General features: G+C 42.5%; 1 protein-coding gene across 1 annotated transcript; it reads right to left on the bottom strand.

Moving 5' to 3' along the window:
* Positions 1–501: 501 nt before the first annotated feature.
* Positions 502–27,650, bottom strand: LOC110084018 (TBC1 domain family member 24). The gene is made up of 8 exons (XM_020803011.3): positions 27,341–27,650; positions 21,129–25,839; positions 12,788–13,823; positions 10,800–10,958; positions 7,131–7,194; positions 6,497–6,592; positions 5,253–5,517; positions 502–1,963 (listed from the first exon to the last, which is right to left on the bottom strand). Exons 2-8 carry the CDS (start codon positions 21,259–21,261, stop codon positions 1,818–1,820), a joined length of 1,899 nt encoding a protein of 632 aa, XP_020658670.3. The 5' UTR covers positions 21,262–25,839; positions 27,341–27,650; the 3' UTR covers positions 502–1,817.

Raw genomic sequence — 27,650 nt, 5'->3', positions numbered from 1 at the left:
AGTAGGTATTGTTGATGAAATCAACTGGTGGCAGCTGAGGGGCATGTAGTGTAAGATTCCTAGTTTAAACAATCAGGGGCCACGTGGAATTGTGACACAAATCCTGGCAAATGTAATAGAAGATGTAAAAATGCTGGAATGTAGTCTGTTGTGTCGTATCTTAAAAGAAGTGCAAAAACTGATGGTGAAGGGAATATGGGTAGCTCTGTCATAGGTTTCCCTCCTGGCAAAAGCAGCCACACTTCAAAGTCACCTGCACAACTGTATTTTAAACAAAGAGAAGTCATTTCTCATAGCATGTGATGATTTTGAAGCTGTTTATTCTCCTCTAAAGTATCGTACATTTGTGGGACTGGAAAGAAAGTAAGAAACTGCAAATGCATATTACAATAAAGTTTATATGCAAAGGATTGCATGCAGTTGGGGGGAGAATTCTGCAAAGTTTGTAGAGTGATTAAGCAACCAGCAATCAAGTATGAAACAAGAAAACAGCTGTCCCAAGGAATAGGAGTATTTGGATTTGGTTTGAGTTATAGGTAAACAGCATCTAGTCCTTGCTTAAGAAGTGGGTTTAAGTAGGGATGGGGAAGAATTTCACTTGGAAGTTATTTTGATATGAACATATTTAATTTGCACTTCCTGAGGTATCCTCTGAAATCTGCACTCTATGAAAATTGTGCTCACAGCAGTCAGTTTGAAAATATGCAGAAAATTGCATATGTTAAGAGAAGGTAAACATAAAAAATGCCTGCTAAAGATAGCTGCAGATATAGTTCCTCTCTCAGATGGGATAGAAATACTTATTTTATTGAGTTGAGGGATTGCATACAAAATTGTGTGTCTTAAATATTATTCCTACTTAGGATAAGCCCATTGCAATAAGTGAGAATTAAGTTAGCGGTGATTAACAAATCTCACTGATTTCAATGGATCTCCTTTCCATAGGACAAATGGTTGATATAGCCTAGTATAGTAGGAAAAATGCATATGAAGACAGAATGATTTTTTCTGCAGATCTGTTTTAATTGCAAATTGCTAAGGAAATAAAAGAATGAATTCAACAGTGGGGATGCAGCAAATAGCCTGAAAACAATCCTACAGATCCACCAATCCTTGCTTTAGAGGGCATCTTCCCCCACTTTCCTTTACTATATGTGCTAACAAAACAAAAAGAAAAAAACTCAGTGGAGTGTATGGCATCAAATGACATTCACAGCTTTCCTCTTGTGAAGATGTAAGTCAAGTATATTGTCTTTCTATCTGATATTATTTCTCATAACCAAATTAAATAATATGCATCTCAAGAAGCTAAAAGAGAAAGAAGCTTAAGATCAAGTATATGGATACACTTCGTCTTTAAATTGATCGTTCCACGGAATTAGAAATACATTTAATTTTACTTTGGGTTTCTTGTTTTGATAGGAAAACTAGTGTCAATACCTACCTGTATCAGTCAGAGGAAAAAGGAATTCTTGTAGTTTTCAGGCCTGATATGTTTTGTCTAATCAAAGTGAACAATCAGGATGGATAGCAATTGCACATCTTTGTCCAGAATTAAACTTTTCAGACAACCAAGAAGAATGGTTTGGGGGCTAAATGCTAAATCAGATCATCTAATATATTTTATTATTCCCCAGAGATTCCTGCCAAAATTACTACATTATCAGACTATATCCTCAAAAATGTAAAATGATCTGTTCTTGATCTTTGACATCTCCAGCTGTGTGTTGTCTTTTACTCCGTCAGGAGCTGCCATGAGCAGCTATGAGGAGCAATCTTGGTCTAAAATATTTCATCCTGTGGGATTAAAAGGGTCATCAAGAGTTCTGAAAGCCCCAGACTTCTAAAAGCTGCACTTGAAAATTTTCTTGGCAGAGAGGAGGGTTGTCAAATGTTTCACAGTGTTCTGTTCTCCCGTGATCCAGATTAGCATCAAGAGACAGAGCCTGGCCTCCACCACCACCTGGAAAAAATGCATATTTTTAGAACTTTTGCTCACTGTGTTATAGAGCCCAATTCTGGACAAGGGCTATTGTTGTGCGATCTCTCTTTTCCTTATAAATATGTATACAGCTGTCTCTGATTCTGGTTGCAAGTAGACAACACAGATGCAGCTGAGCCTTTTTCAAGCAATCCAGAAAGGGTTGGCTTGAGAAAACATGAGAAAGTTCTAGACTTGCCCCCTGCCTGTTGGGGAGAGAGTCTGCCTGAGTATGAAAGCTTTTGCCACATGTGGAGTCTAGCTACATTATTGGGCATCTAGAAAAATCAGCACAGAGGGACGTGGTGGCGCTGTGGGCTAAACCACAGAAGCCTGTGCTGCAGGGTCAGAAGACCAAGCAGTCATAAGATCGGATCAACGCAACGGAGTGAGCGCCCGTCGCTTGTCCCAGCTCCCGCCAACCTAGCGGTTCGAAATCATATAAATGCAAGTAGATCATTAGGGACCACTTCGGTGGGAAGGTAACAGCGTTCCGTGTCTAAGTCGCACTGGCCATGTGACCACGGAAGATTGTCTTCGGACAAAACGCTGGCTCTATGGCTTGGAAACGGGGATGAGCACCGCCCCCTAGAGTCGAACACGACTGGACAAAAATTGTCAAGGGGAACCTTTACCTTTACCTTTAGAAAAATCAGGGTTCTGAATCCCATAGAGAAGCTCCACATAGAGCAGATTGATGACTGAATTATTCCAGCTTGGATTGGTCTAGATTACACTAAACAGGGTCTCTTTGAGATAAAGTATGCCATTTGGGGCATTCCTTATATCCACATGCAGGGATTGACCACAAGGCACCTCAAGTAACTCTGCTTAGCATAATTTAAACTGCTCTTTGGGAAAGGAAGCTTCCCATTTCTCGAGAGTGTTAGCTGGCCAGCTGGCTATCCCTTTGGTGAAGCTGCTTGACTGATTTGAGAAAGTTTCCTTATGGCCTTTGGAGGGGAAGGAAGATTAAGGCTTCAATTTCTTTTTAATTGTTAATAACTGACACAGTGCATCAGCAATGCTCTTGATAGAACTTAAAAAAACTCTTTCAAAGTATCACTGATCTGTTAGAAACAATTAAAAATAAATGCAAAACGTCCTCCCTCTGGACCTCCAAAGGTGAGTGGAAAGGAAATTCTGGATCCACAAAAAGCATGTGTAGGAATCGGTCAGGGGCAGGCTGGTTTACGATGGCACATATGTCATGTGCTCACTGAAACAAGGAGCAAACCAGCCCGTCCCCCACCTAGACCAAACTGCAGGACAAATGCCTGTCTGATTATACCTTGATTCCTCTTCAGAGGTCTTTCACATAGAGATAGTGACAGATTGGGAAATGGACCAAAATTCTTTCTTTCTTTGGACTTTCAAATTTACTCTTCTCGGAATGCATGAATAAAGCTACAGAAGACAAACATCTGTGGAAGTTGCCTTGACTTTTCTCATTTTCATAACGAACCATCAAAATGGTTACTCAGTGAGAGAATTAAAATATTCTTTTATATATCTGCATAGTAAAAACCACCAAGATGGTTTTATTTAAGCAACTGAAATTGTGAACAACAGCAAAAACAATGTATCAGGAACTCCATTTGAACATTGTTTGCTTTTAAAAACTTGGAAGATGTATGTAAGCATGTGTAAGTGGTATGACACAGTTCACATATTTTCTGTGCCAATATTGTTGTTTACTATTTCCTCCTAATGACTGCCCTTGGCAACATAATCTCTGCCTGGCTGAGCTAGTTGTCTTATGCTGTGCTGTGCTGGTTGTGTGCAGCACAACTCTGCTGCATTTTATATGAGCCAAAAGATCCATGTTCAGAACAGTGTCTTATTCTGCATGCACACAGCATAATCAGTAGGTGTATTATTGAATGCAAGGAATCAGGGGCTCATTATAACAGCACAGCTAGGGTATCTGATTGATTTTCTTCATTCTACATTACAGAGAGCTGTACTTGGTGTCAGTGAGGAGCTTGCAGTCACCCAGTATCCTCATGAAAACATCATACAGAATACAGATGATGTTTCTATAAGTGAAACCCGCAATAAAATGTATCCTCACTGTCTAACAGGAACTTTTCTCTTATGGGTTCCAGCCAGTCATGACTTCCTCTAGGTTATTAGAATCTCTTAGAGGCTCAAACAGCCACTCCTCACTTTAAAAAAATTGTGTTCCAACAAGCAAACAGTTGCTCCTGGAAATAACTGAGCATGCCCTCTCCTTATTGAGTTGTCTTGGACCTTCTCCCTTTACTTTATGTTTTAATCTAAAAAACTAAATACTTCTGTGTACTTTATTCACAGTTGCTCCTTATACTAATGCTAGAATCAGATGGGATACAGCAACAGCTCTGGAGATGAAACAGACCCACCCGAGAGTTGGAGAAGATACAGTATGTGCGTTCTTGGACCAGTCTTGAGATGAGTAGAAATTGGTCCCCTCTTCCCTCCTTTGTAACTTTCAGGACTACTCACAATGGCCCCCAACCCATCCAGCACCTCCCAGAAAACAGAACTGAACATGCATGGCCTTGTATAAGGGAGTGCCGGAAAGGAGCGGGAAGAGAGGTGAGAAGCCTAGCTTTCCCGTGATCCACAGAGAATGAACTACATGTGAACCTCCAGAACAATTGTGCTTGCACAGGGCAGAGAAGAATTGTGCTTCCTGCAGAAAAGAGAAAGGAAGGGAAAAAAAATAGGAGGTGGAGGGAAAAGGCTGGAAGCGTGAGGCAGGCATTGGAATCAGTCAAGGACACAGAGGGAACAACGGCAGAGGGCCTCCTGGCTTGAGACTCTGGGGAAACAACTGATCGTAGCACAAGGCACTTGCTGGCTGTTTCCCCGTTGCAGCACATAAGCTTGTGTGAGGCCTTTGGTATGACACCCCAGGAGATGCTGGATAAAACTACATTTCTGTAAAAACAGTTGTCCCATCAAAAGACTCTACTAGCCATCTGGGGCTTTCAAAAGGCTTGCAGTGCCTTGGTCTCCATTGTGCCTGCCCTTACTGGACAGTGACTTAGAGAAATAGCTCTGTTAATTTTGTTTCAACAAAAACTGAAGGAAACTTACACTTCCCTGTTTCTCAACCATGATATTCCTTAGGGGATATTTTGAAGCATCAGGCAGTGGCAAAAAATGAGAACCATCTTATGGTAGGATCACAAAAATGCTGAATAGAGAATTGGACCTGGTTTGCTAGAAGTATTGTGGGAGGGACATTAACGTGGCAGTTGCAAGGTTATAATAGCATAATTACCTATGATAATTCCTTCATGAGTTCCAGACATAAACATAGAAGCCGTTTTTGAGGGCAACTTGAAGTGCCTAACTGCCAGGAATGGAGAGAGGCGTTTTTTAATCACGTCTAACTTTGGCACCGTGAGGTGGTTTTTGCTGGCTGCTGTCCGGCCCTCTGAGGAAAAGGGAGATGGGGAACGCTGGCGTGGGGAGCGAGGCATTGCTTTGGCTTGTTCAGGCTTCTTGATGAACACCCACTCATATCGCTCCATTTCAGGGCACACCTTTCAAAACAGACAACATACATGTGAGGCCCATGCTAGCTTAGCTTATTCCTGTTTGTTTTCTTAAGGTAGCCCATAAGTACGAGGCACTGAGGCCTCTTGATGGTACTCTCTTTGACTGAGCTTGTGGAGACCTTGATATGAACACACAACACACTGTGTTTCGTAAGTGGTAGCAGTTGACTGGAACACTATGTTGTGAGAAATGGCTGGTCTAATAATAGAATTATAAACTCATAGAATAATGAAGTTGGAAGGGGCCTATAAGGCCATCGAATCCAACCCCCTACTCAATGCAGAAATAGTACAAGTTCACATAAAACGACTATCTTCAAGGGATAGGACCCATAAAAATGGATTCAAATTATGAGAAAGAAAATGTTGTCCAAACATTAGGAAGAACTTCTTGAAAATAAGAGCTATGTGACAATGGAATGGACTGCCTCAGAGGGTGGTGGAGTTTTAACAGAAGTTAAGCAGCCACCTATGGGGAATGCTTTATCTATGGCACTGGTTCTTAACCTTGTGTTACTCAGGAGTTTTGGACTGCAACTCCCAGAAGCCTTCACCACCAACTGTGCTGGCTGGGGTTTCTGGGAGTTGCAGTTCAAAAACATCCGAGTAACAAAAGTTAAGAACCACTGATCTATGGCTTTCTGGCCTTGGCAGTGGGTTGGATTTGATGAGCCTCGGGATCCGTTTTAGCTCTAGGAGTCTATAATCCCTTGATTATACAGAAGTATAGCACATAGCCCTCTCTCAGAGACATAGCCACATTATGGAATATGTGCAGAAATATTTAACTTGTGCAGAACTGGGATCAATGCATTCCAGGATTCACCCAGTGATTTTTTATAAAACCCTCCTTTTGTATGGTAATATTGCTGTTGGTCACACCCATTGGGAAACCAATAGCTAAAAGGTCTACAGAGAGATATTTCAATCAATTCTTCATCATGGGAAGTAATTTTAGACTCACAGTGAAAACAAAACATTCTCCAGTGCCAAAGAAACTTGATGCACCCCCGTTTTTTTTCCTTTCATTCCAGTCAGAGGACAGAAATGCTCCACACACCTGTGCAGGAGGAAAGGCAAGCAATGTGAAATTCCATAATATATGGTTTCAAGGTATCAGCCAAAGCAAAAGGAGCCAATAGAATTTATTCTCACAGAAGCTTGCTTTTAAGCTGTCTGAGTCAAACAGCTTAATCATAATGGGATAGGATTATGCGTCCAGAAATATGCTGGCAGAATGTAGCAAAATATAGTCTATTATCACAGTCTTTTTGACATCAGTCATTCTGACTGAAGCTTGCATTTCCCACCACAAATCCTGCTCTTTCAAAAATATTATTTATTTTGGCAAGCACTGAAATATAGAAATTAGAATTTAAAATGTGCATAAATACATTTGTTTTTAAAGCATAGGTGTAAATTCACGCATCTTTGGTGAGCTGTCTGATGCTTCTCCTTCAGCAATAAAGGTTGGAATTCATTTTTAAACCAGTGTGTATACAATCTGGTATATGGTTTCTCATCTTTTCAGTTCCATCACAGTCCCAAAGAGGAAAAAACCCACCCACAGTCCGCTATGATATTCGGAAGAGGCTTACTTCCCCAAGGGTGTTTTTTAGCAACAATACAGTTGGTTCATAGCCTTCACAGCAGGAGTAAAACCTGTAAGTAACAAAAGAGGAAAGGAAGTGAGCTGAATCTGGAGCAAAGGAGAAGGAAGGCAAACCTGAAATAGCATTGAGAGGGAAAGGGAGTAGAACCGACTGGAAGCTGTTGCCGTACCACATTCTGCTTTTAGTGCACTCCTAGCAAACCTAGGGCAAGGAAAGCAGCAGGGTGGAAACAGAAGAGGCACCGATTACCCAGACTCATTGCATGCTTTCCACAGTCTTCCTGGCCTAAGACCATTACCAAGACATAGCAGAGATGCTCCACCTCATTTAGAACAGGAGTGGGTAACCTGTGGCTCCTCTTTTGAAAGGCTGCGGTCACCAGGGATGTATTTGCAGGCACCAGAGACACCCCAGAGCCCTTTAACATCAAAACACACACACAAATACAAGTATGGCCATATAATGGCCAAAGAAAGAGATCTGTAGCAGCAGTGGTTTTCCGCTTCTAGGCCTTGGAGGTCAGGATCCTTATTTCCACCCACCCACCCCACCCCGTCTAATTCAGACAAGTTTTCCAGCCATTTCCAAGCCTGGCAGGACTTGAATTTGGCCCCAGGCCCTCAGACCCTCAGATCATACCCACCCCTGATATATTGTTAACTCTCACTGGCCCTAGCCAGTAATAGCCATTGGTGAGGCAAAGGGTGAGTTGTATCCTTGGAATACTATTTTTTAAAATTTGACAGGGGGCAATGGTGTTTATGCTGTTTATGAGGTTGTCAGTAAAGGCTATTCCTTAACATGGGTGCGGACTGAAGTGTGGACTGTTCTTGTTTTATACTGCTACAACTATCCTTTCACAACTCACATAGCCAAATCACCCTGAATGTGTAATGTGCTCCTTCTCCTAGATTTATCCAGGGAGTTCTGGGGAAACATTCAGTTCTCTGACCAGGCCCTTGCCGTGCTCTTCTGACTTTGGTTTGGGCCCCAGGGTGTCTTGCATTCTCTTGTCTGTTTTTGGGGTGTATATGCATGAGAATGAGTGTATGGAAGGGAATCCATTCCTTCAGGATCCAATTAATTGTTGATGAGAGGAGAAGATACAGTGTAGGCTTTTGCTGGCAATAGTGCTAGTGTAAAAGAGGTTGGGAGTTTGATCCCCCAAAGTGGCTTGTAGGGGAAGAGCCAGCCTGTGTGGCCTTGGCCAAACTGCACAGTTCTGGGGCACCCCCAGAAGAAGGTAATGGCGAACCCCTTCTGAGCAGCAGCAGCAGTAGTTGCAGTTAGTTGTTATTGTTATTATTATTAACAAGAGAAGAGAATGGTAAACCACTTCTGAGTACTCTGTACCTAGAAAACCCTGAAAAGGGTCACCATAAGTCAGAATTGACTTGGCAGCCCATGATTATGATTATGATTATGATTATATACACTTAAAACATCTGGAGGAATAGCCCCCTGTGGCAATTGCCGATAAGCTCTCCACACATATGATTGTTATATTAAACAGGCCCCCTGTGCAAAGCCATCAAGAAGCAATGGCAAAACCACTCCTTTATTTTTCTCCAGTATCGTTCAGGGGTATATACTAACTAGCAAAGAAGACATTTGGAAGCCATAATTTTTGCTCAGCGAAGCAGGTAATTGCACAGATAAAACCTTAACACATCATAATCTCCGAGGCATACACAGAATCTTGACACAGATAGATTTTGAAGCCTGAAGTCAGACAGCTTAATTGTGACTCTGAAGTGCTAGTTCGGATGTGGATCTATCTTAACTATTGGACACCCCTGGCTGTTTATACCATGAGGGAGCTGTAGCTGTATTTCTATTCTTCATCTCTCAGAAGGATAAGGGGAGCTTCTGTCTATCTTCCGCCTCCAGGGCTCTGGCTAACATGTTTTGTTGGTTTTATAGTATACAACTAGGAAAACAGACAGGAAAATGCAACATCTTTCCCTTTCATCTTTGTTGTACTTGCATCAAAGTCATGATACAGTTGGTTTGCCAGCTTGCCTCCAGTCTGTTTTCTGCCCCATTGTTAGAAGATTGCTTCCTGAGTGGCAGCATAAATCTTACAGGTGAGAAGGACACAATGCCATTCCATCAGGCTGCACCCATGAAAGAGATGGGAAGTGGGGTGACTTCCATCAACTCTGCTGAAACAACATCTCTGTTTGACTCCCACTTCCCTCAACTATTGCCCCCCAGGAATCACTCCATCAGGTTTCAGCAAAGGGGAGAATGGGGCTGCAGGGCTGTTCTATGAGCTCTGCCTAGAGACCAGCTCTGTCAGGCCCTCCCTCTTAAAGCTGCCATGAAGCAGTGGCCATCCCCTGACTTGTTTGCTTTCAAGCTGGTCAATAAAGGAACACCACACCTTTAAGAATTGATGTCCAAACATTAAGTGTTCCTTTCCCCCTCCTCATTCCCCTTTCCTTTTGTATCATGGCTGCTGGGCTATACTCCTGAACTCAGAGACTTTCTTCTTTTTTACCGATTGCAACCAAGTCACTTTGGGACCTTTTTTTAGTTGAAGAGGAGACTATTTCTTGGGGGTTGTTTAGATTTTTTTAAAAAACAACAACAACACTGTTTTTAAGCCTAGAAATTGGTTTACAGCTAAAATTCCCCTGGGTATTGCAAATTTCAGTGTCATAGGTCACCATAAAGCATCCTGCAACTACTGATACCCAAAATCCTCTAATTGCCTCCACATTAACATATTTGTCATTTTGTAAATTTGCAGTTGTCAGACTGATTGAAACTCCTGAACAGCCTGTCTCTGCACCTGATTGCCTTGCACACCTTTGGCTGTGCATCTGCTGAGCTGTATCATTCCAAAGGAAAAGACGAAACGATAAGTACTAGAGTACTCTCTACTCTTGACAAGATGAATATTTAGAAAACTCAAGAGCAGGAATTATTCCACAGCACTTTGTCTGTGTTCTTTCTGGGACAATGGACAGACTACTGGAAACATAAATGTTGACATTGGTAAGAAAGTTCCCACTCACCCAGAATGGGATCCAAGTTGAAGTGAGTTTATGCAGTCCACACCAGAGCCTGGAAAAGTTACTTTTTAAAATGGTAGCTGCCAGAATCCCCTGGTTGGTCACACTGGGGTGAGGGATTCTTTTATTTGAAAGAGTAACATCTCCAAGTTCTAGCCTGCACTGATCTCATTGGTCTGCATTTGTTTGCTGTGCAGACAAGAGACCAGCAGCAAACACAGATCCATTCCCACATAAGGAAACTGTTAGGATCTGACACACCCCAGGAAAACATCTCCATACTTCAGAATAAATGGGCATGTCCTCAGGTCACTCCCTCCCCCCCCCCCCCCGGGGAGATCTAGAGGCAAGGTGCTTTCATGCACTTCAGTCATCTGTGTAATGAGCTTCCATGTGCATCCCTCATGAATACCTCTGCTCTGAGTGCAGGAGGGATGTTTGATGCTAATCACATCTCTCCTAGCAGCTGGCCCCAGAAGGCCAGCCTTAGTAAAAATGACCCCAATGTTTCTCTTGAGCATAATAGCCTGCTTTGTGAGTTGGCTGAAACTGGTATGGCACTCTTCAGTTTGTTTGTTTTTCTCTCTGATAAAATTCTGAAATCATAAGATAGTTTTTGCAAGTGCAACCTTACCTTTGCAAGCTGTACCCATCTTCAGAAGTTGAGAATAAAAGCACAGGTGAGAACAAAGAAAATCTTTCAGGGATCCAGGACCACACAATGCGCATTTCCTGGATACTGACAATGGCAGATGCAAAATCTTGTGCATTTACTGTAAGATGGAATGGTTGCCTGTGTAGCAGAGGAAAGGTGGAGAAAACCATCAGTCCATTACTGTAAGAACGGAGCCTAACCTTTAGGAGAGCAACCTGATATTGTGGTTAAAGTGTCAGATTAAGACTCCTGGCATTTAAACTTCCACTTGGCTAAGTAGCCTCAATCGCAGAGTTAGCACTGGTAATTCACTATTTGAACATCAGACGTACCTTAAAAACACTATTAGGGTTGCTATAAGCAAGGAGTGAATTGGTGGCATGTAATGACAACAAATGTCTGGCAACGAATCAAGGTCCTCTTTGAAAGCATGCACCTGACTGAGCAGAAAGGAGCAAGCCCAGCAAAAAACAAAAAACAAAACTGCTCTTGATATGTTAGATCCAGTGAGGGCAGATCAGGAATGGATAACCCATGGCTCTTTAGATGTTGCTGGATGGTAACTCCCATCATCCTGATTCCTTTGCTTTGCTGGGGCTAATAGGAGTTGGAGTCGAGGAGCATGAGGAATGCTATAAGTTGCCCAATGCTGCAATACCAATACCACTGTAATGCAAAGTGTAAGATCTGGAATAATTCCAGGTGAGAGTTTTGCTTACACTAAAGCTTAAACTATATACAGTGGTGGTAGATCCATTAAAGTTGCTACGTGTATCTATATCTGCCTCTATGGGGCTGCCTGATACAAAGGGCAAAAGGAATGCATAGGTGGCGGGAAAGTCTGCATCTTCCTCCTTGCAGTAGCTGACCTCCTTTCAGTCTTAGCACTGAACTGTTTCCATCACAGCAGGAGAGACAGTAGTTCCAGTGACAGGGAATTGGAGGTATGTCTTCGGAGGACTCAGGTCCCCTCACTCATGCATCCCTTTTGCTCTTCAGCTCCCAACCCTGTCTCGAGTATGGCTAAACAGCTTTGCTGTTTGCACATCAAGCAGTGGTGCCACGATGAACTGTATCCCCACGCATATTACTATGCTCATCTCAGTCGTACGACATGAACCAAGTTCATCCTCACGTTGTACTTTCTTTCCGAAGTGCATGTCAGGCCAGTGCGGTCTACTGGCTAACAAACCTAGTACAGTAAATGTACAGGAGCTGTCTGTGAACTGTTGCTCCTTAGGTTTTGTATTAGATTGAGGCATAAGCATCACCAAGGGTGAAACACAAAACATTTTGTATGAAATTATCCTAGCAAGTTTCTTAATGAAGAAGGGAGAGATAAAAAGAGATAATAAAACTGCCTTACAAAATTCAGGGATCAGTTTTCTACCTCTGAAACAGCTTGTCTTCTTCCTCATCCCTTGCTTACTGAAATACCTGCTTCCTTTGACAGAACGGTACTTTCTCCTTCAGAGGCAGTATCTCTCACACTTGCACTTAAACAAAATCAACGTCTAAGCGTTTAGTGTTCATCTGTAGCTGTTGGAATGTGCCTGCACATGATGCTGCCAGGAAAAGCATGTGTGTTTAAGAGCAAGCCCCACTGACCTGCATTGGCTCAGAATCGCCACAAAATGCCCAGTGGCTAGCAGTTCTTACTCAGTTCTTACTTGAGATGAGATAGGAGAAAATCAGTTGAGGGCTTAGAGAGAAAGAGAAAGACAGGAAGAGAAACACAAACCACACTGTGTGTTTCCTTGGCTGTTTGTCAGCAGGTCAGGATCCCTTTTTTTTTTTTTTTTTTTTTTGGCCTGCCATTCCCAGATACCCAGCCGGCAGAGTGAGTGGTGAGTGGCCATGCTGGCTGGTGGATTCTGGGAGGGGTAGTTCAAACAAACCACTTTCCCCAGCTCCCAAAGAGAGAACAGGGCAAGTCTAAAGCCATAGTAAATATAAAAGTCTTGTACCTGTGCTGCACCACAGTGACCCCTTTTTCCACAAGTGCCTTCTTGTTCGCCATCTGAAGGAGCCAGATTTCTTTGCGAGAGAAAAGACGGATCCCAAATGCCTTCTCCAGGAGCTTTTCGGCAGTCATGTGGTTGTGAATATCACACATGAAAGCCTGCAGGCTTCCCTTGACATCAGTCACCTCCAGTCCTTTGGAATCCACTGAGATCTGGTACTGCCTCAACAAAGCCAGAGCAATTCGGTAAAGGACCTTCTGTCCCTCCAGAAGGTAGACATCAAAGATGCGGATGATGTAGTCAAAGGGCAGGTCATTAAAAAGCCATACCAGCCACTCAGAATACACCTCAAAGATGTTGTCGGATGAACTTGCTATCAGTCGGTGGGCCGCTGGGCAGTGCTTGTTGGCAAGGTCCCCAAAGGTCATGCATGAGGCCTCATGAGTGAGGAAAGAGTGGTCTATGTAGGAGGTGTGGGGGGCATTGCAGTAGAGGAGCCGGCAGGTATTCTCAAAGCACTGGGCCTCATCTTGGCAGTAATGGAGTATCAGGGCAGTCACAGCTGGAAGCAGGGGACAATAGGTGATGTCCGGGTACAGGTTGGAAATGCATATGAGTATCTTTTTCACCACAGCAACCCCTTCTTGGGTGAGGCAGTAATCTGGCATGATGCTTCCTGTCAAGAATTCAGGCAAGGGATCAAAAGTCTCACTCTGGTTTCCAAATAACTTGCTGGCAACATCCTTGTAGACTTGGACATCAGGGGTCATGAGGCGGCAAGGTATATCCTGGATGACATGCTGGTAAGCCTGTGCCCTTAGAATGTGACTTCTAGCCCAAAAGCCTTCCCTTGCCAGCTTCTTCAGTTCTTTGGTAGACTTGCCAAGGAGCTCTTCATGAGTGTTCAGCTGCTCATTCAACATGGGAATCTTGTTTTGGTCCACATATTCACTGCAGCCTTGGTGGGAGGTTCTATCACCCTCCCACATCTCAACCTTGGAGGAAAATTGCAAGAGGACTTCAGGCGGCGTGGCTGTCTCTGTAAACAAAGACATTCTGTTCTGTATGATTTAGGTCACCGTTTGACATATTGCTTGATTCTGCCTGATAACGATGGATACAGAGTTGTAATATTGTTATCAACCTTTCACAGCTGACATGTACAGACAATTCCCACTTAAAATTCAGAAATAATCACTTGACCCTTATCACAAGATTTACTTTGGTGCAGCCTTTTTGTCATTTAGGGATCTCTCTCTCTCTCTCTCTCTCTCTCTCTCTCTCTCTCTCTCTCTCTCTCTCTCACACACACACACACACACACACACACACACACACACACACACACACACACACACACACACACAAAATCTTTTCTCCATTTAAAACAGAAGTACATTTAAGGGTGGGAGCTTAAATGCATTAATACATACTGGGTGATATGCTATTGCTTAGCATAGTAAGTGACACCTAGAGTAGGCCCATTGAGTCAATACAACTTACAGAGGAGTTGGTTCACCAATCCTCACTGATTTAACGGGCCTACTCAAGCTGAGACTTGCTATGCTAAGCAACAGGATATCAGTCAATGTAGCAGATAAAGATAAGTTCACTCATTAAAAAATTAGAATCAGCATGAACACTGAAGGGAAAGTATTTTTATAACTACCTTTAAAAGAATAACATGATAGGAAAAAATAAAGCACATAGTTAACCAAACTTTAAAAATTATGATGAATATGTGATCATGTCATGTTAATGCTTAAGTGAATGTGCTTTTTGAAGGAAGGAAGGAAGGAAGGAAGGAAGGAAGGTGCTATAACCTACTGGAAAACCCATTTGAACTTATATTTGCAGTTTTCCTTCTCAGATTCTACAAATTCCTTCTCTCATTGTCACAATTCATTGTGATTTCAATTCACCTGCCACAAAAGACTCAGGACCCTCAGCAGGGTCATTTTCCCCTGATGTCATAGTCCATATACTGTATATGTTAAATCTGATAATATGGAGTGTCCATTGTGTTTTACCTTAATTTCATTTACACAACTACACATGCATTCCCCCATTCCCTTCCTGCACAGTCTATGGAGAAGTGGGGTACATTATTATTATTATTTTATTATTTAAAATATTTTTACTCTGTTTTTCTCCTTTAAAAGGATCCAAGGCACCTTACATCATTGAAAGACAATATTTAAAGTTGAAACAATGAGTATAAAGAGGCAGCTTACGTTGCTGAGAAACAATATTAAAGCTAAAACAACAAGTATATACAAATATTTAAAAGGAGCAAATAAGTACCACTCTGAGATATGATAAACACGTACTGTGTTTCCCCAAAAATAAGACAGGGTGGTATATTAATTTTTGCTCCAAAAAAAATATTAGGGCTTATTTTCAGGTTAGGTCTTATTTTCAGGGAAACAGGGTAATACTAAAGACCCAGTTGGAGCAGTAATGCATAACAATCCATCTAAAAGTCACCCTCTTGTATTCAGTCCCTGAGGGAAAGCCTGCCTGAAAAGAAAGGTCTTTGCCTGTTTGCAGAAGGATGGGGCCAGTCTGGCCTCCTGTGGGAGGGAGTTCCAAAGTCTGAGAGCAGCTACAGAGAAGGCCCTCTCTTATGTCTCCATCAGATGCACCTGAGAAGGTGATCAGACCAAGAGAAAGGCCTCTCCTGGTGATCTTAACACCCAGGCCAGCTCATAATGGGATAAACAGTCTTTGAGATAGCTTGGCCCCAGGCCTTTTAAGGCTTTATAGCTTAAAACCAGCATTTGAATTGTGCCCAGAAACTGATCAGCAGCCAGTGAAGCTGCTGTAACATGGGGGTTATGTGATCCCTGTAACCTGTCCTAGTTAACAATCTGGCTGCTGTATTTTGGACCCACTGAAGTACTGTATTCTAGATTCCCTGTATCATTCTTTTCCATTTCCTGGTGGTCTCCAATGAAATACTAACCAAGCCAGACTCTGCTTACCTTCCCCCAAAACAAATAATATTGATGGGTTTAGGGTGGTACAATTCCATTGCCACCAAAGAGGCCAAATAGTTAAGACTGAGACTGAAACAGAAAGGGTATAATTTGCACAATCTTGCAGATGGGTAAAATAACAGATCAGCACACGCTTGCTACTGTAGGATTGGAGTTGAACGCTATTTTCCTAGGGTCCTTCATAATCATAGCAAGTGAAATTGAACCAGAACTTAGCATTCAGTCATTGCTTATCATCCAATAATTTATAGCATTGTTGTATTATTAAACTCTGCTTCAGGGAAGACATGATATGAAAATAGAAGTACCAGAACACATTCACGGGTGTCAGCTGCAACAGATCAGCACTGAAAATAGAGGAACAGTTTGGAACAAAGACAAAAACCATCTGGAATTTCTTACTTTGCTCAAGGTTGAGGATGGAGTTGTGAGCTGGGAGATCTTTATCACTGCTAACAGTTCTTAGTCTAAGGTTTTGTTTGAAGGATTATGTGATATCAATGTCCCCTTTTCTAACTGAAGCTCCGGAATGGAAGGCATATCAGAATTTGGCATATCAGTAACACACTTCAGGCAGTAGGAGAATAACAATTTGGAACTTCAGGGAGAAGAATACTGTAGTGTGATACGTACTGAGTGGCATGATAAGGAGCCTCGTGTTGCAGTGGTTAAACCGCTGTATTGCAGCCAAAACTGTGCTCACGACCTGGGGTTCAATCCCAGATAGCCAGCTCAGGGTTCACTCAGCCTTCTATCCTTCCGAAGTCAGTAAAATCAGTACCCAGCTTGCTGGGGAGGCAATGTGTAGCCTACATAATTAACTTGTAAACCCCCCAGAGAGTGCTTGAAGTGCTATGGGGTGGTATATACGTAAGCAGCACACTTTGCTTTGCTTTGATAGTTAAGGGTAAAGCACTCTGAACTATGGAGGATCCTTCTAGGAATCTAATGCAGGGTTAGCAGTGGTTCTGCTTGCTCTAGGGAGAGACAATTTGCTTCCAGAATGTTCACCTTGTATTTTTGTAAATAAAAGAATGATTGAAAGGTAACATTAGTTTTCCAGTTGGTTCCCCCCCCCCTTTTAATTGTGACTCACTGTTCTTTCTTCTTGAGCTTTCAGCCACTGTGGAAGTGTGCTGGCATGTCTATTTCTGTAATGTCTCTGCAGTAGAAATGAATAATATAACCATGTTATAAATTGTTGGGCAACAGGTGTTGACTTGAATGCTAAGTGCTAGGACAGCTTAACTTGCAAGTATTGGGAAGGATTCTAGGAAGACTGCTTTGGACTCTGCCAACTCCAAACCTACCTGCTGAGGAAGGACATGAGGATCTGATATTTCTCCCACTCATGCAAAGTCCTATAATGGTGCCCCTGAACTTCTTCTTAACATGTGGATGAGTGGGAAATGGAAGAAGATAGAAATCAGTGAACTGAGAAAAAGAAAGAAAAAGGCAACTATGTGATCTATGCCTGTCAACTGTACGGAGGGCAAGCAGGACAACCTCTGGATAACAGGATTAATGGACATGAATTGGACGTCAGAAATTGCAACACACAAAAACAAATTTCAGACTGTTTCAGTCTATTGGACACTCTTTAAGTCAGTGGTCCCCAACCTTGGGCCTCCAGATGTTATTGGACTTCAACTCCCAGAAATCCTGGCCAGCACACATCTGGAGGCCCAAGGTTGGGGACCACTGCTTTAAGTAACCTGAAACAGATTGTCTTAGGGGGGAAAAACAGCTTACAGATCAAAACTTAAAAAGACACAGCTAAAGTGAGTAAGGTATATATGGATGCTGGAGACTCACTTAAAAGACTGAATATCAATCAAAGGACCTTAAGTTATTATGTCACATTGATTCCCTGTCTGCCACTTGTCTCAGCTATGCTATTGTTACCTTGTAGACTGATAACTTAAATTATTCATAGGCTGATAGCTTATTCTATTATTAACGTACCATTGTCATTTTGTTCGTTATCTGTCTCCCCAGCTGTTTGTGTGGTGTGCATAAATATGACAGTCATATAGTCTCAGTCTTATACCTGAAGAAGTGGACTTGATCCATGAAACCACACATTAAAATATAGCAGTTAGTCTTTAAGGTGCCACAATATTGTGCCTGCTATATTTTTGTTTTGTCTAATATGCTTGCACAGATTAACACGGCTACTTCTTTGAAAACACCCTCTGCCATCGTTGATGCTATGAAAATCCAGCAGTGCAATAGGAGCTGGAAGAGAGTAAGCTTTTTTCTTTAAATCTAAACTTTGCTCTAAAACAGTGGTTCCCAACCTTGGGTCCCCAGATATTTTTCAACTAAAACTCCCACAAGCCTTCACCACTTGCTATCCTGGCCAGGGCATCTGGGAATTGAAGTCCCAGAACAGGTGGAGGCCCAAGGTTAGGAAGGCACAGAAGTGCTGCTATGCACCTTGTTCTACCTGAGAGTCATGCTTCCCTGGGAATTATAGGATTGTGATTCGCCAGTGAACCAATGCTGTGAGTAAAAATGTGTGTGAGAATTTTGCAGTGTTTTTACAGGGCCTCTGAAATACAGCAGCAATAGCAGCAGCAATGATGGTGATATTGTGGTGTTATAAAGTTGACAGTGACCTAACAGCCATCATCCCATTGTCTTCTGGGTATAGCAGAACTGGAAGTGGCTTCCCAGGTCCTCCTTCTGGTAGTGCTCTGAGACAATGCACCTCGCCCACGGCTGCATGGGTGATGGGGCTCGGAACCCCATCGGCTCCAGGTAATCTCAGTGGATCCCTCTCCCAGGAGGCACAGTGAGGATTCAGACTCCCAGCCAGTGGTTCCTGCTTCCTCCCATTGAGCCAGACCAGACCACACAGTAGCAGGGCACATATGCCTCACACGGTACCCAAACCCCCTGCAGTGAGCACTAGACAGTATCTGCCAAGAGGCTCCTGCTGTCTCTCCCTGTGCAGTCCACTTTTGTACCCGGCTCTTGGTGACTGGCTCCCCCTGGAGGAAAACATGCACCATTGCTGAGAAGTGTTGTGCAGCTCCTATGATCATTTCAGAGCTACATTCCTTTGAATGAGAGCTGCTTCCAGATACTGTATTTTTTTTTCATTTAAAATGCATACATCAAGCTATGTTCTGCAGGCTGTGCAGTTCTTTGGTTTGGAATTTATTCCGACCATGTTTGAACAGATACCTTACGCAGCAAAAAGCTCCCTGTGCGTTCCAGTTTTACACAGTTCCCCCATATTCAGAAAGAGGGGCAAGGTGAATTTGAATTGCTGAGTTCTTTCTTTTCTAAGTAGAGTGTAATCCTATTGGACTAACAAAATCATGTACCTTTTAAAATGTACTAGATTGGAAAATTGTGTAAAGGTGTGCGCACTTTGATGTCTTGAAGTGGAAGCAGCCCACGTTCTCCTGCCCCTTGAGGCAGGAAACAAACCATCTTTCCCCCATTGCTACCTTACCCTGCACGCACACCCCCAACACTGCTGGCATCTGCAACTGTGCAGCTAGTGGCTTGCCCCATCCCAGAGAGGCAGGCATCCAATCAGTGGGGTGGAGTGGGGAAAACCAGTGGCAAGAGGGGGTCTACCTCCTTATCCTTCCCTGTTGGCATCCTGGTGCAGCGATGCACTCTGTTAAGAGCAGGCTATTTGTACATGCCTGGTTCTGTGGGCTCCTTAAAGCCAAGGAATGATGGGAGGGGGTGTCCAGCAAAAACACCTCTACAGAACAGACCCTCATGTGTTGGTGGTGGGCAGAGGGAGAGGAGTGCATTTTCCATCCTCAGCACTTCTCTGCCTGGGGTAGGACTGTAGACACTGACATCAAAGGACAACAAACCACAGATAAGAGAGACAGAGATGACCTTATTCATAGTTTACAGTTATTTATAGTGCCTTGCCCTGGGGACCATATGGCAGCCTTCTTAAACCTGGTGTCCTTCAGAAGGGGATGGAAGCTGAATGGAGTTGTAGTTCAGCACACTGGGGAGTGATATAGAGCAGTGGCCCCCAACCTTGGGCCTCCAGATGTTCTTGGACTTCAACTCCCAGAAATCCTGGCCAGCAGAGATGGTGATCAAGGCTTCTGAGAGTTGTAGTCCAAGAACATCTTGAAGGCCCAAGGTTGGGGACTACTGCTGTAGAGGACAGGGAATTTTAATGGGAGTTGTATACCAAAAGATGTGTCTCCGTTCACTCACAGGCATGATTTTGATGCTGCAGGACCCGAAGGAACAACAACCAAAAAGTGCTAAATAATAAGTTTAAAAGGAAAGGTAATCTGGCTGTCAAGAGATAATTGAGTCGTTGTTGTTTCCAAACCTAGATTTATGATAGAAGAAGTCTCCAATAATGATTAAGCATTCCATTCATACTCTATGAAATATTTTAACAGGTTGTTTCTTTCAAACAAGAGTAAAGTCAGACCACTAACTGCATGGTAACTCTTTGAAATTAGCAATAAATAACTGAATAGACACTATGTTGTAGCCTTGTATATTATGCCTGTTTAATGCTGCTCATTGATGGAATTGATATCTTGCAATTGAAAGATATCCACCCACTCATTCACACTTTTTTCAGCTATTTTATCCAGTTGCTCTGTAGCATTTCTAGATAATCTTTCCCCTATCCGTGAAATTGTTTTCATTTATCCTTAGAGCAACCCAGTAAAGTTAGGCTGAATCTCTTTTTAGCTGACCAGGGCAGCTTTATAACTTTTAAATGTGCTCATAAAATGCAATGTGTATATGTGACAAACACGGATTACAAGTGAACCAGATCGGTGAAACTGCAATGTACTGATGCACCAAGTATGTTTGGAAACTTGAGTATTCAATTTGCCAGAAAGACAGCATCGTCCTCTGAGGAGAGACAGAAAGAAGACAGTTTTTAAAGACTACAACAATTCCCTAGCTGACCTGATCACTGTTTGAGGAGCTGTAGTCCTAAACAATAAGATGTGCGTTTTAAGAGGATGTACGGCACAGTCAGCTGTCGAAGAAAGTCATGTCTTAGTTGTTACTCCCAGTGTCTATCCAGAGCACAAAAGACATGCATCTGTTGCAGTGTTAACCCTTGAAAGAGATGAGAACTTGGGCTGCCTCTAACCAAAACAAGATGCAATATAAACACCAGTTTAAACGTCCCGTTGCCACTGACTACTTGCCTGAAGTGAGTATGGATTCTGTCAAGGCGAGGAGTCTGCCCGCTTTGCTGTTCAAACCTCCCTCTGGCAAAAAGGTGGAAGCCCACAAACCTGAGGTGAATTTGTACATTGTTGCCTGCTGATTCAACCATTTGTCCCTCTGGGTACATCCTCTCAAGGTGCATGCCTTACCTTGCACGACTTCCTGGTTGCCCTCTTTTAGATCGTCCATGATGGAATTTGCTCTTTCTCTTGTTCTCTCTGAAGGGAAGCCTGCTGTGTGAGCCCCAGCTGGGCTGGTATAACTTAGCCCAACCTGTAGCATCTCGGGCTCTTGCTCAAAAGACCTGGCTCACTGGGCTAGAAAAGGCCTCCTCTCTAGCTAGCACCTCCCTGATATTTGGTGTAAACAGTAGTAAAAAACGGTTTTGCCACCTACTGCTGCTCCTCCATGCCTGGCTTTATGTCTCTCAGAGAAGCAGGATGTCCAAAAACAAGATACTGATCAAATATCAACAGGGTCATGAAATATGTTTTGTTTGTTTTCCCAAGGGTAAATTTTATTTTTTTCCAGCACACCCCTTGCAACGTCACAAGGACCCCTGTGTACACAGAAGAGGAAGGAGTGACTATACTGTACGGAGATAGAGGTGGCATGTATGTATGTTTGTGTGTGTGTCTGGATGTATGTCCTTTTGATGTTTAAATGTCCTTGAACTAATAGAACATAAACACAGAGCGTGGCTCTCAAACTGCTTCCTACTGGTTCTTCTGTTTCTGCTTGAAGACAAAAATAGAATCATGTGAACATTGAATGCCAAGTCTTTAAATAGTGAAGCCATGAGTTTCAGAGTGTATCAAAACAAAGAGGTGTGCTGCTGAAACATACTACAAAGCTAGACTGGGGAGAGCATTCACTTAACATTGAACACGGTGTATTGAGTAATTTTTTCCAGATGTATGTCAGCAATTTCTTAACCAATTTGTTTATGGCTCTTAGTTGAGCTTTGTCTAAAGCAGTAAAGCAATTGCTAAATAAGCTGAAACATTTGTATCAGGACAGAATGTAGGGTGTCGGTTTGATTTTTACATTACTGCTGTTGGCAGTAAGCAGCAAAACAGTTTTTACTACTTGTCTCTCATTTCCCTAGCAGAAATGCCTTGTGAAGTCTGGAAGCTTGCATTCTAATGGAATGATTCCAGCTGAATCGTGCAAAACTGAATTGTTGGGAACCCCAGACATGACGAGGGCCCATACTGTAAAAATATATCTGCTATAATGGAATGAATCTTAGGCAAGAAATAATTTTGGTTCCCACCCTCTGTGGATGTAATTTGGTTTTCAAGACAAAGGCGGTATGCATTTTGCTCAAGTGGTTTTGGATAGATCCCTTAGGTGCCGACCCAAATGGAATGTCTAGCTCTGCCATAGACAGTCACCCAGATCTTCTACTTCCAATATGACATCCGTTCTCCAAAACATTCTCCAGACATTCATTCCCAGCCCTCCAGGATTGCCCCAGCACTGCTCCCTGATCAGAAGAACACAACCTAGTATATCCCTGTGCTTTTAATAGCAGCTTGACACACAGAAAATCAGCAGGTGAAACTTCATAACCTTGAGATAAGCTTTATTATCCACTAACAACTATAGATGGACAGTGTCATCGAAGCTACCAACATGAATTTGACCCAACTCTAGGAGGCAGTGGAAGACAGGAGGGCCTGGTGTGCTCTGCTCCATGGGGTCACGAAGAGTTGACATGACTAAATGACTAAACAATAAGAACAACAAACAACTATAGATAAACCTGTGAAAAGCAGAGGAGCATAGGATTCTTTAAAAAAGTTGGTTCTTTCATTCTTTCATTCTTTCATTCTTTCTTTCATTCTTTCTTTCTTTCTTTCTTTCTTTCTTTCTTTCTTTCATTCTTTCTTTCTTTCTTTCTTTCTTTCTTTCTTTCTTTCTTTCTTTCTTTCTTTCTTTAAGGATTTGCCTGAAATAGTCAAATTACTTTTTTCTCAGTTTTGTTTGTCAGTTCAGCCTCTCCCTGGTTTTGCATCAGGAAGGCATGTGCAACTTGATGTGCCCATTTGCTTACTCTTGAGTAATGCTGTTCAAGTGTACACAGAGGGGTACAACAAATCTATTATTTCCCCTCTCTTCCCAACATGCACCAATACCTAAGCACTTCCAGTGCTTCTTTGCACTGTTCCGGACAAATCAGAGCAAGCCAAATGGCGGTGGATATAAAGGTACTAATTAAAGAACTGTGAGCCAGGGATCACTCTTTCATGATATTTTAATGGGAAGGAAATGAAATATGCAGAGGCCCCATTCCCTCCAGATGAGGAAGGCAGCTGAACATAATGAATGTTTCATGATGACTTCATGTCAAATGTGCAAAGAGAAAAGGCTTGAGCCCACCATCCTCTTAATCCCATTTGCTGCAGGATTCAGAACAACTGAAGAAGGAACAGTAAACTTTGAGGCACAGTCAGCTGAGACCAGTCCTATTACAGCAGAGTGTACAGATCAGCTCCCACCCACCATACCTGGCAAATGTTGGCCTACAGCACCCATCATCCCTCTCCAGAATGCTCACTGGCTGATGGGAACTGAATTATTCCTTTGTGAGTTACAACCCCATATATCTGATAGGCATGAGATTTGTGAATCCCTGTAATACAGGGGTTGGAGAACATATGACTCTCCAAAAGCTGTTTATTTAAAATTCAACCCCAGCCAGGGCAGTTAATGGTGAAGGATGACAAGAGTTGCCATCAACAGGACCTGCACCAGCAAACTCACTTCTAGAAAGAATGCATACACTGACAAACTGAAGTCATCCAGAATCCAGCAGTAGTAGGACAGTTCTCTGGAAACCAGGGCATCCTCCTACCTCAATTCTGGATGGTTTTGGCATATTGTTTTAGTGTTTCTTTTCAAAAACAACTTTCCAAACAATGAGCCACCCTTGCCATAATGAATGATGTTGCCACCAGCACAACAATCAGTTAATCAGCGATCTGTGGTTTACATGTCCTTATTCGTGGCGTTCAGAAGAAGAGCGTCCGGGTAGAACCACTCCTAACATTTGATGAGGTGACCTGAAAAGATCCCAGAGCTGAGCTTGGGTTTTAACTGGAGACTTCAAGCAAATAGCTGATTTTTTATTTGTTATTTTTTGGCCACTGGGCCAGCCTTCAATCAATCTAATATGCCACCTTAATAAGGTTATGACTATGTGATTATAGTAGGGTACAGTATTTAAAACAGGGGTGGGCAGGCTTCTGGCATCCACTTTAGTTTACTAGACTCTCAAGATGATCCACCAGGCAAAGCCTAGTGAAAGGGACATATTCCTTGGATCAAAGAATGCTGAGTGCAGGAATTTGTTATAAGCACCAGAACGAAACATAATTCATATGTCACAAAAGGGTTACTACTAGATCTTTGTATCCCAGGAAGAACAATATTAAACAGCAAAGGACCTCTCAAGACACATTAATAAATGCAAAATGAATATACTTTATTACTTATTGATTACAATTCTAATAAAAGGAGTTTCATGCATTCAACACATTCACATCACATACATACTCACCAAAGAGAAAAGAATTATTCATTTGCATTGTCCAAGTTCAAAAAAAAGAGTAGTCAGTTCCAAGAGCCTTTTGGTTTCAGCAGACAAATTATGGTTGCCCGGACCCCTCTTTTTATATTCTTTTTGGGCAGGTGACTAGCTGAGCATGCGCATTAGATGTTTCTTTGTTTCCCCCTAGATATATGGTCCTTATCACATATTGTGAAGTATGGAATGCACTTAGTGGGTCTTCCATCACTTAGTGGACAGGTGTGGAATCTCCTTGCTCAGGAGGATCCTCGTACCAGGGTCTTCTTATTCCCCGGGTTTGCTCTACTCCCTCAATTAGCAGCAGATGGTTTCTGTCAATTTACTGAAAGCATAGTTCAAAAAGCTCACAGTTCAGTCGAATTTCTTACTATGAGAGCTTACAGCCAGAAGTACAAAGTCCCATAGTTCTTCAGGTTCTATTGGTCTCCATCTTTGTGTCTTTGCTCTCTCTGGTTCTTCAACTTTTCCAGGCCAAACATGCACACACCTTACACAAAGTTCTTTCACACAAAATCCACTCCTGCTTCTTCCAAACTTGCTTTGTTTAACTAAATTCCTATTTTTATGACAATTATAATTTAGAATGTGAGGAAAGAGGGACACAGTCACAGTTGCTGCTATTTCAAGTGTCAGAAATCCTTGCCTACCCACAGCAAGTCAGCCGAAGCTTTGCCATCTGTCTATCTCTGATTTAGAAAACTGGATCCACTCTACCATAGATCTCACTCTGTGATCTGCCTTTAGATCAGAAGTTCTCTGTTTCAGCTGAACCAACTTCAAGGAAATATTCTAAGGATAAAGGAATACTTGGTGCCTTAGAGGAAGGCCCAAAACCAAATTGATGGAGAATCATGCTCATTGTGGGGCAAGTAGGTGACCCTCAGATCCAATTTTTAAATTGAAAAAACATGGGCAAGAAGATTGATATGTTTTGAAGCAAGATGTAAATCACAGATATGAGATCACCATGATGGTTGATATCTCTGTTTTTACTTCCAAATGAGCAAACCCTTGCTGTGGATTCATCTGTTTCTCTTATCCCATGAAGCTTAATGAATGACCGGCTCTTTGTTTACAAAGAAACAATAATTCTGCTGTATAGAAATTACCTTGGAGGGAGATATAAAGGGGAAAAAATATGAATTGTTTTCCAATCCCAGGAGGCGAGTGCCAAGGAAAAACATTGGGGAATCATAACAAGGAGAATCAGGCAGTTGAGAAATGGCTTCTTGCCAGAGCTGGCAAAAGGACTATGATCATCTTCCCTGTTATGAGAACAAGAGAATTTTGATATCAGTCTCCTGTAACAACATCCTGAATGTCTCTCTGTGGATAATTACTGTTTATGAATACACAGAAGAATAACGATATATCTGTCATGAGAGCAATGCATCTGACAGACAAGCTGGTAGAAGCACATGGAGCAAGTTGGGACAGTGGATTGCTCTGCTGGCCTTTGGTTCTCACAACAGAAGTTTCTCCTCTGAACTCTTTACCTATCAGCCCAGCTAACTTGCTCAGTGGTAAGGCACAAGGAGAACACTAGTTCAATAGTATCTGAAGGGCTGTGCTCAACCCAAGCCCATTAAGCTTAGCTTGCCCTATGATATAGATCAGGGCAGAAGAAGCTGGTACCCTGCAATGATGTTGGTCTCCACTGCCCAGCAGCCTAGGATGATGAGAGAACTAGTTAATACTAAACAACTGGCGCCCACCCTTTCCCACCCAGATATAGGTGTATTATTGGACTAGGTACAGTATTAGGCCTGCATTAGGGTGGAAGCTCCCCTGGGCCCTTTCTTGATGCAAACGAGAGGGCAAGGTTTGCTTAGATCATGGCAAGGAGAGTGGAAGATTGAGCTCTCCCTCCCCAGCAACTGTGGGTCCTCTTCTAGGATACCTGCAGCTGCTATTTTTTGGCATTTAAAACCCAAGTCATGTTAAATCCAAGAATACAATTAATGCCACATGTCATTTGGACTTGAGCATAAAACTTTCTGTACACTCTGAAGTGACACAGACTGGATGATTTCTAAAATAATGAAAGCTCCTTGCTCTTAATTATGTGATTTTTTTTCTTTTCAGCTCAAAAGAAGAAATTAAAATCCAGGCACATGCCTGAATGATGGTGAAGAAAATTACCTCTTTGGGGCACCAGTACTTTTCCACAGGAAATGAGCAAAGGGATAGGAATGTAGCAAGAATGAGAAAAGGGCTAGAAGTTGCAGCATATCCTGCCCTTCTGTAAACAATGTTGCTCATCAAGACATGACCTATTGCTTTCAAGCACTAGAGAAAACATCCTATTAATGATTATTAATACTGTATCTTGATTGCCAGTTTGGGAGATTGCTTGTACTTAAACAGTCAACTGTGATCTGCCTGATATGATCACAAGGAAGCAGGTTTGCATTAGGTAGGTGAAAGAGCTCCAGGTACAAAGAGGATTTGGAGGCCCTGATTAACAGGCATTCATAAGAACATAGGAAGTGCCCTGCTGGATCAGGCCAAGGGCCCATCTAGTCCAGCTTCCTGTATCTCATAGTGGCCCCTCTAGATGCATTTATGCTTATGGAATATTGTTCTCTGCTTAGTAATTACTAACAAGTCTATATCCATCTGCTGAAAGGAGTCTGTGTCCTACTGTAAGGAAGGAGAACATGTGCACAACAAGAACCCTTTCCAATGTACATGTTCCTATATGACCTACAATGGCAACTTTTCTGAGCCTGGCATAATTCAGATGGGTTGGATTACAACTCTCACCGTGCTCAGCCAGCTTGGTCAATGTGGATGGTAGGAGCTGTAGTTCATCCTGTCAGGAAGGCATCAGGTTGGGGAACATTGTCTCATGCTTTGCCTGCTGGGAGAAAAGGTCATGAAGTTAATCATTTCTGCAATTGATGGCTGCTCACTGTGTATGTGGAAAGCCTTGTTGACCAAGATCATTTTCTCCATTTTTATCCTAGCCTTCTTGAAAGGTTAGCACATATAATCCCTTTTCACCTTTGCAGCAGCCTTTTGATGTTCGATAGACATACAGCCCAGGTTGTATTCATTCATTCATTCATTCATT

Source organism: Pogona vitticeps, chromosome 2, assembly GCF_051106095.1.
Source record: "Pogona vitticeps strain Pit_001003342236 chromosome 2, PviZW2.1, whole genome shotgun sequence".
NCBI lineage: Eukaryota > Metazoa > Chordata > Lepidosauria > Squamata > Agamidae > Pogona > Pogona vitticeps.
Note: the sequence above shows the minus strand (reverse complement) of the source record. Positions and strands in the feature narration are given on the sequence as shown.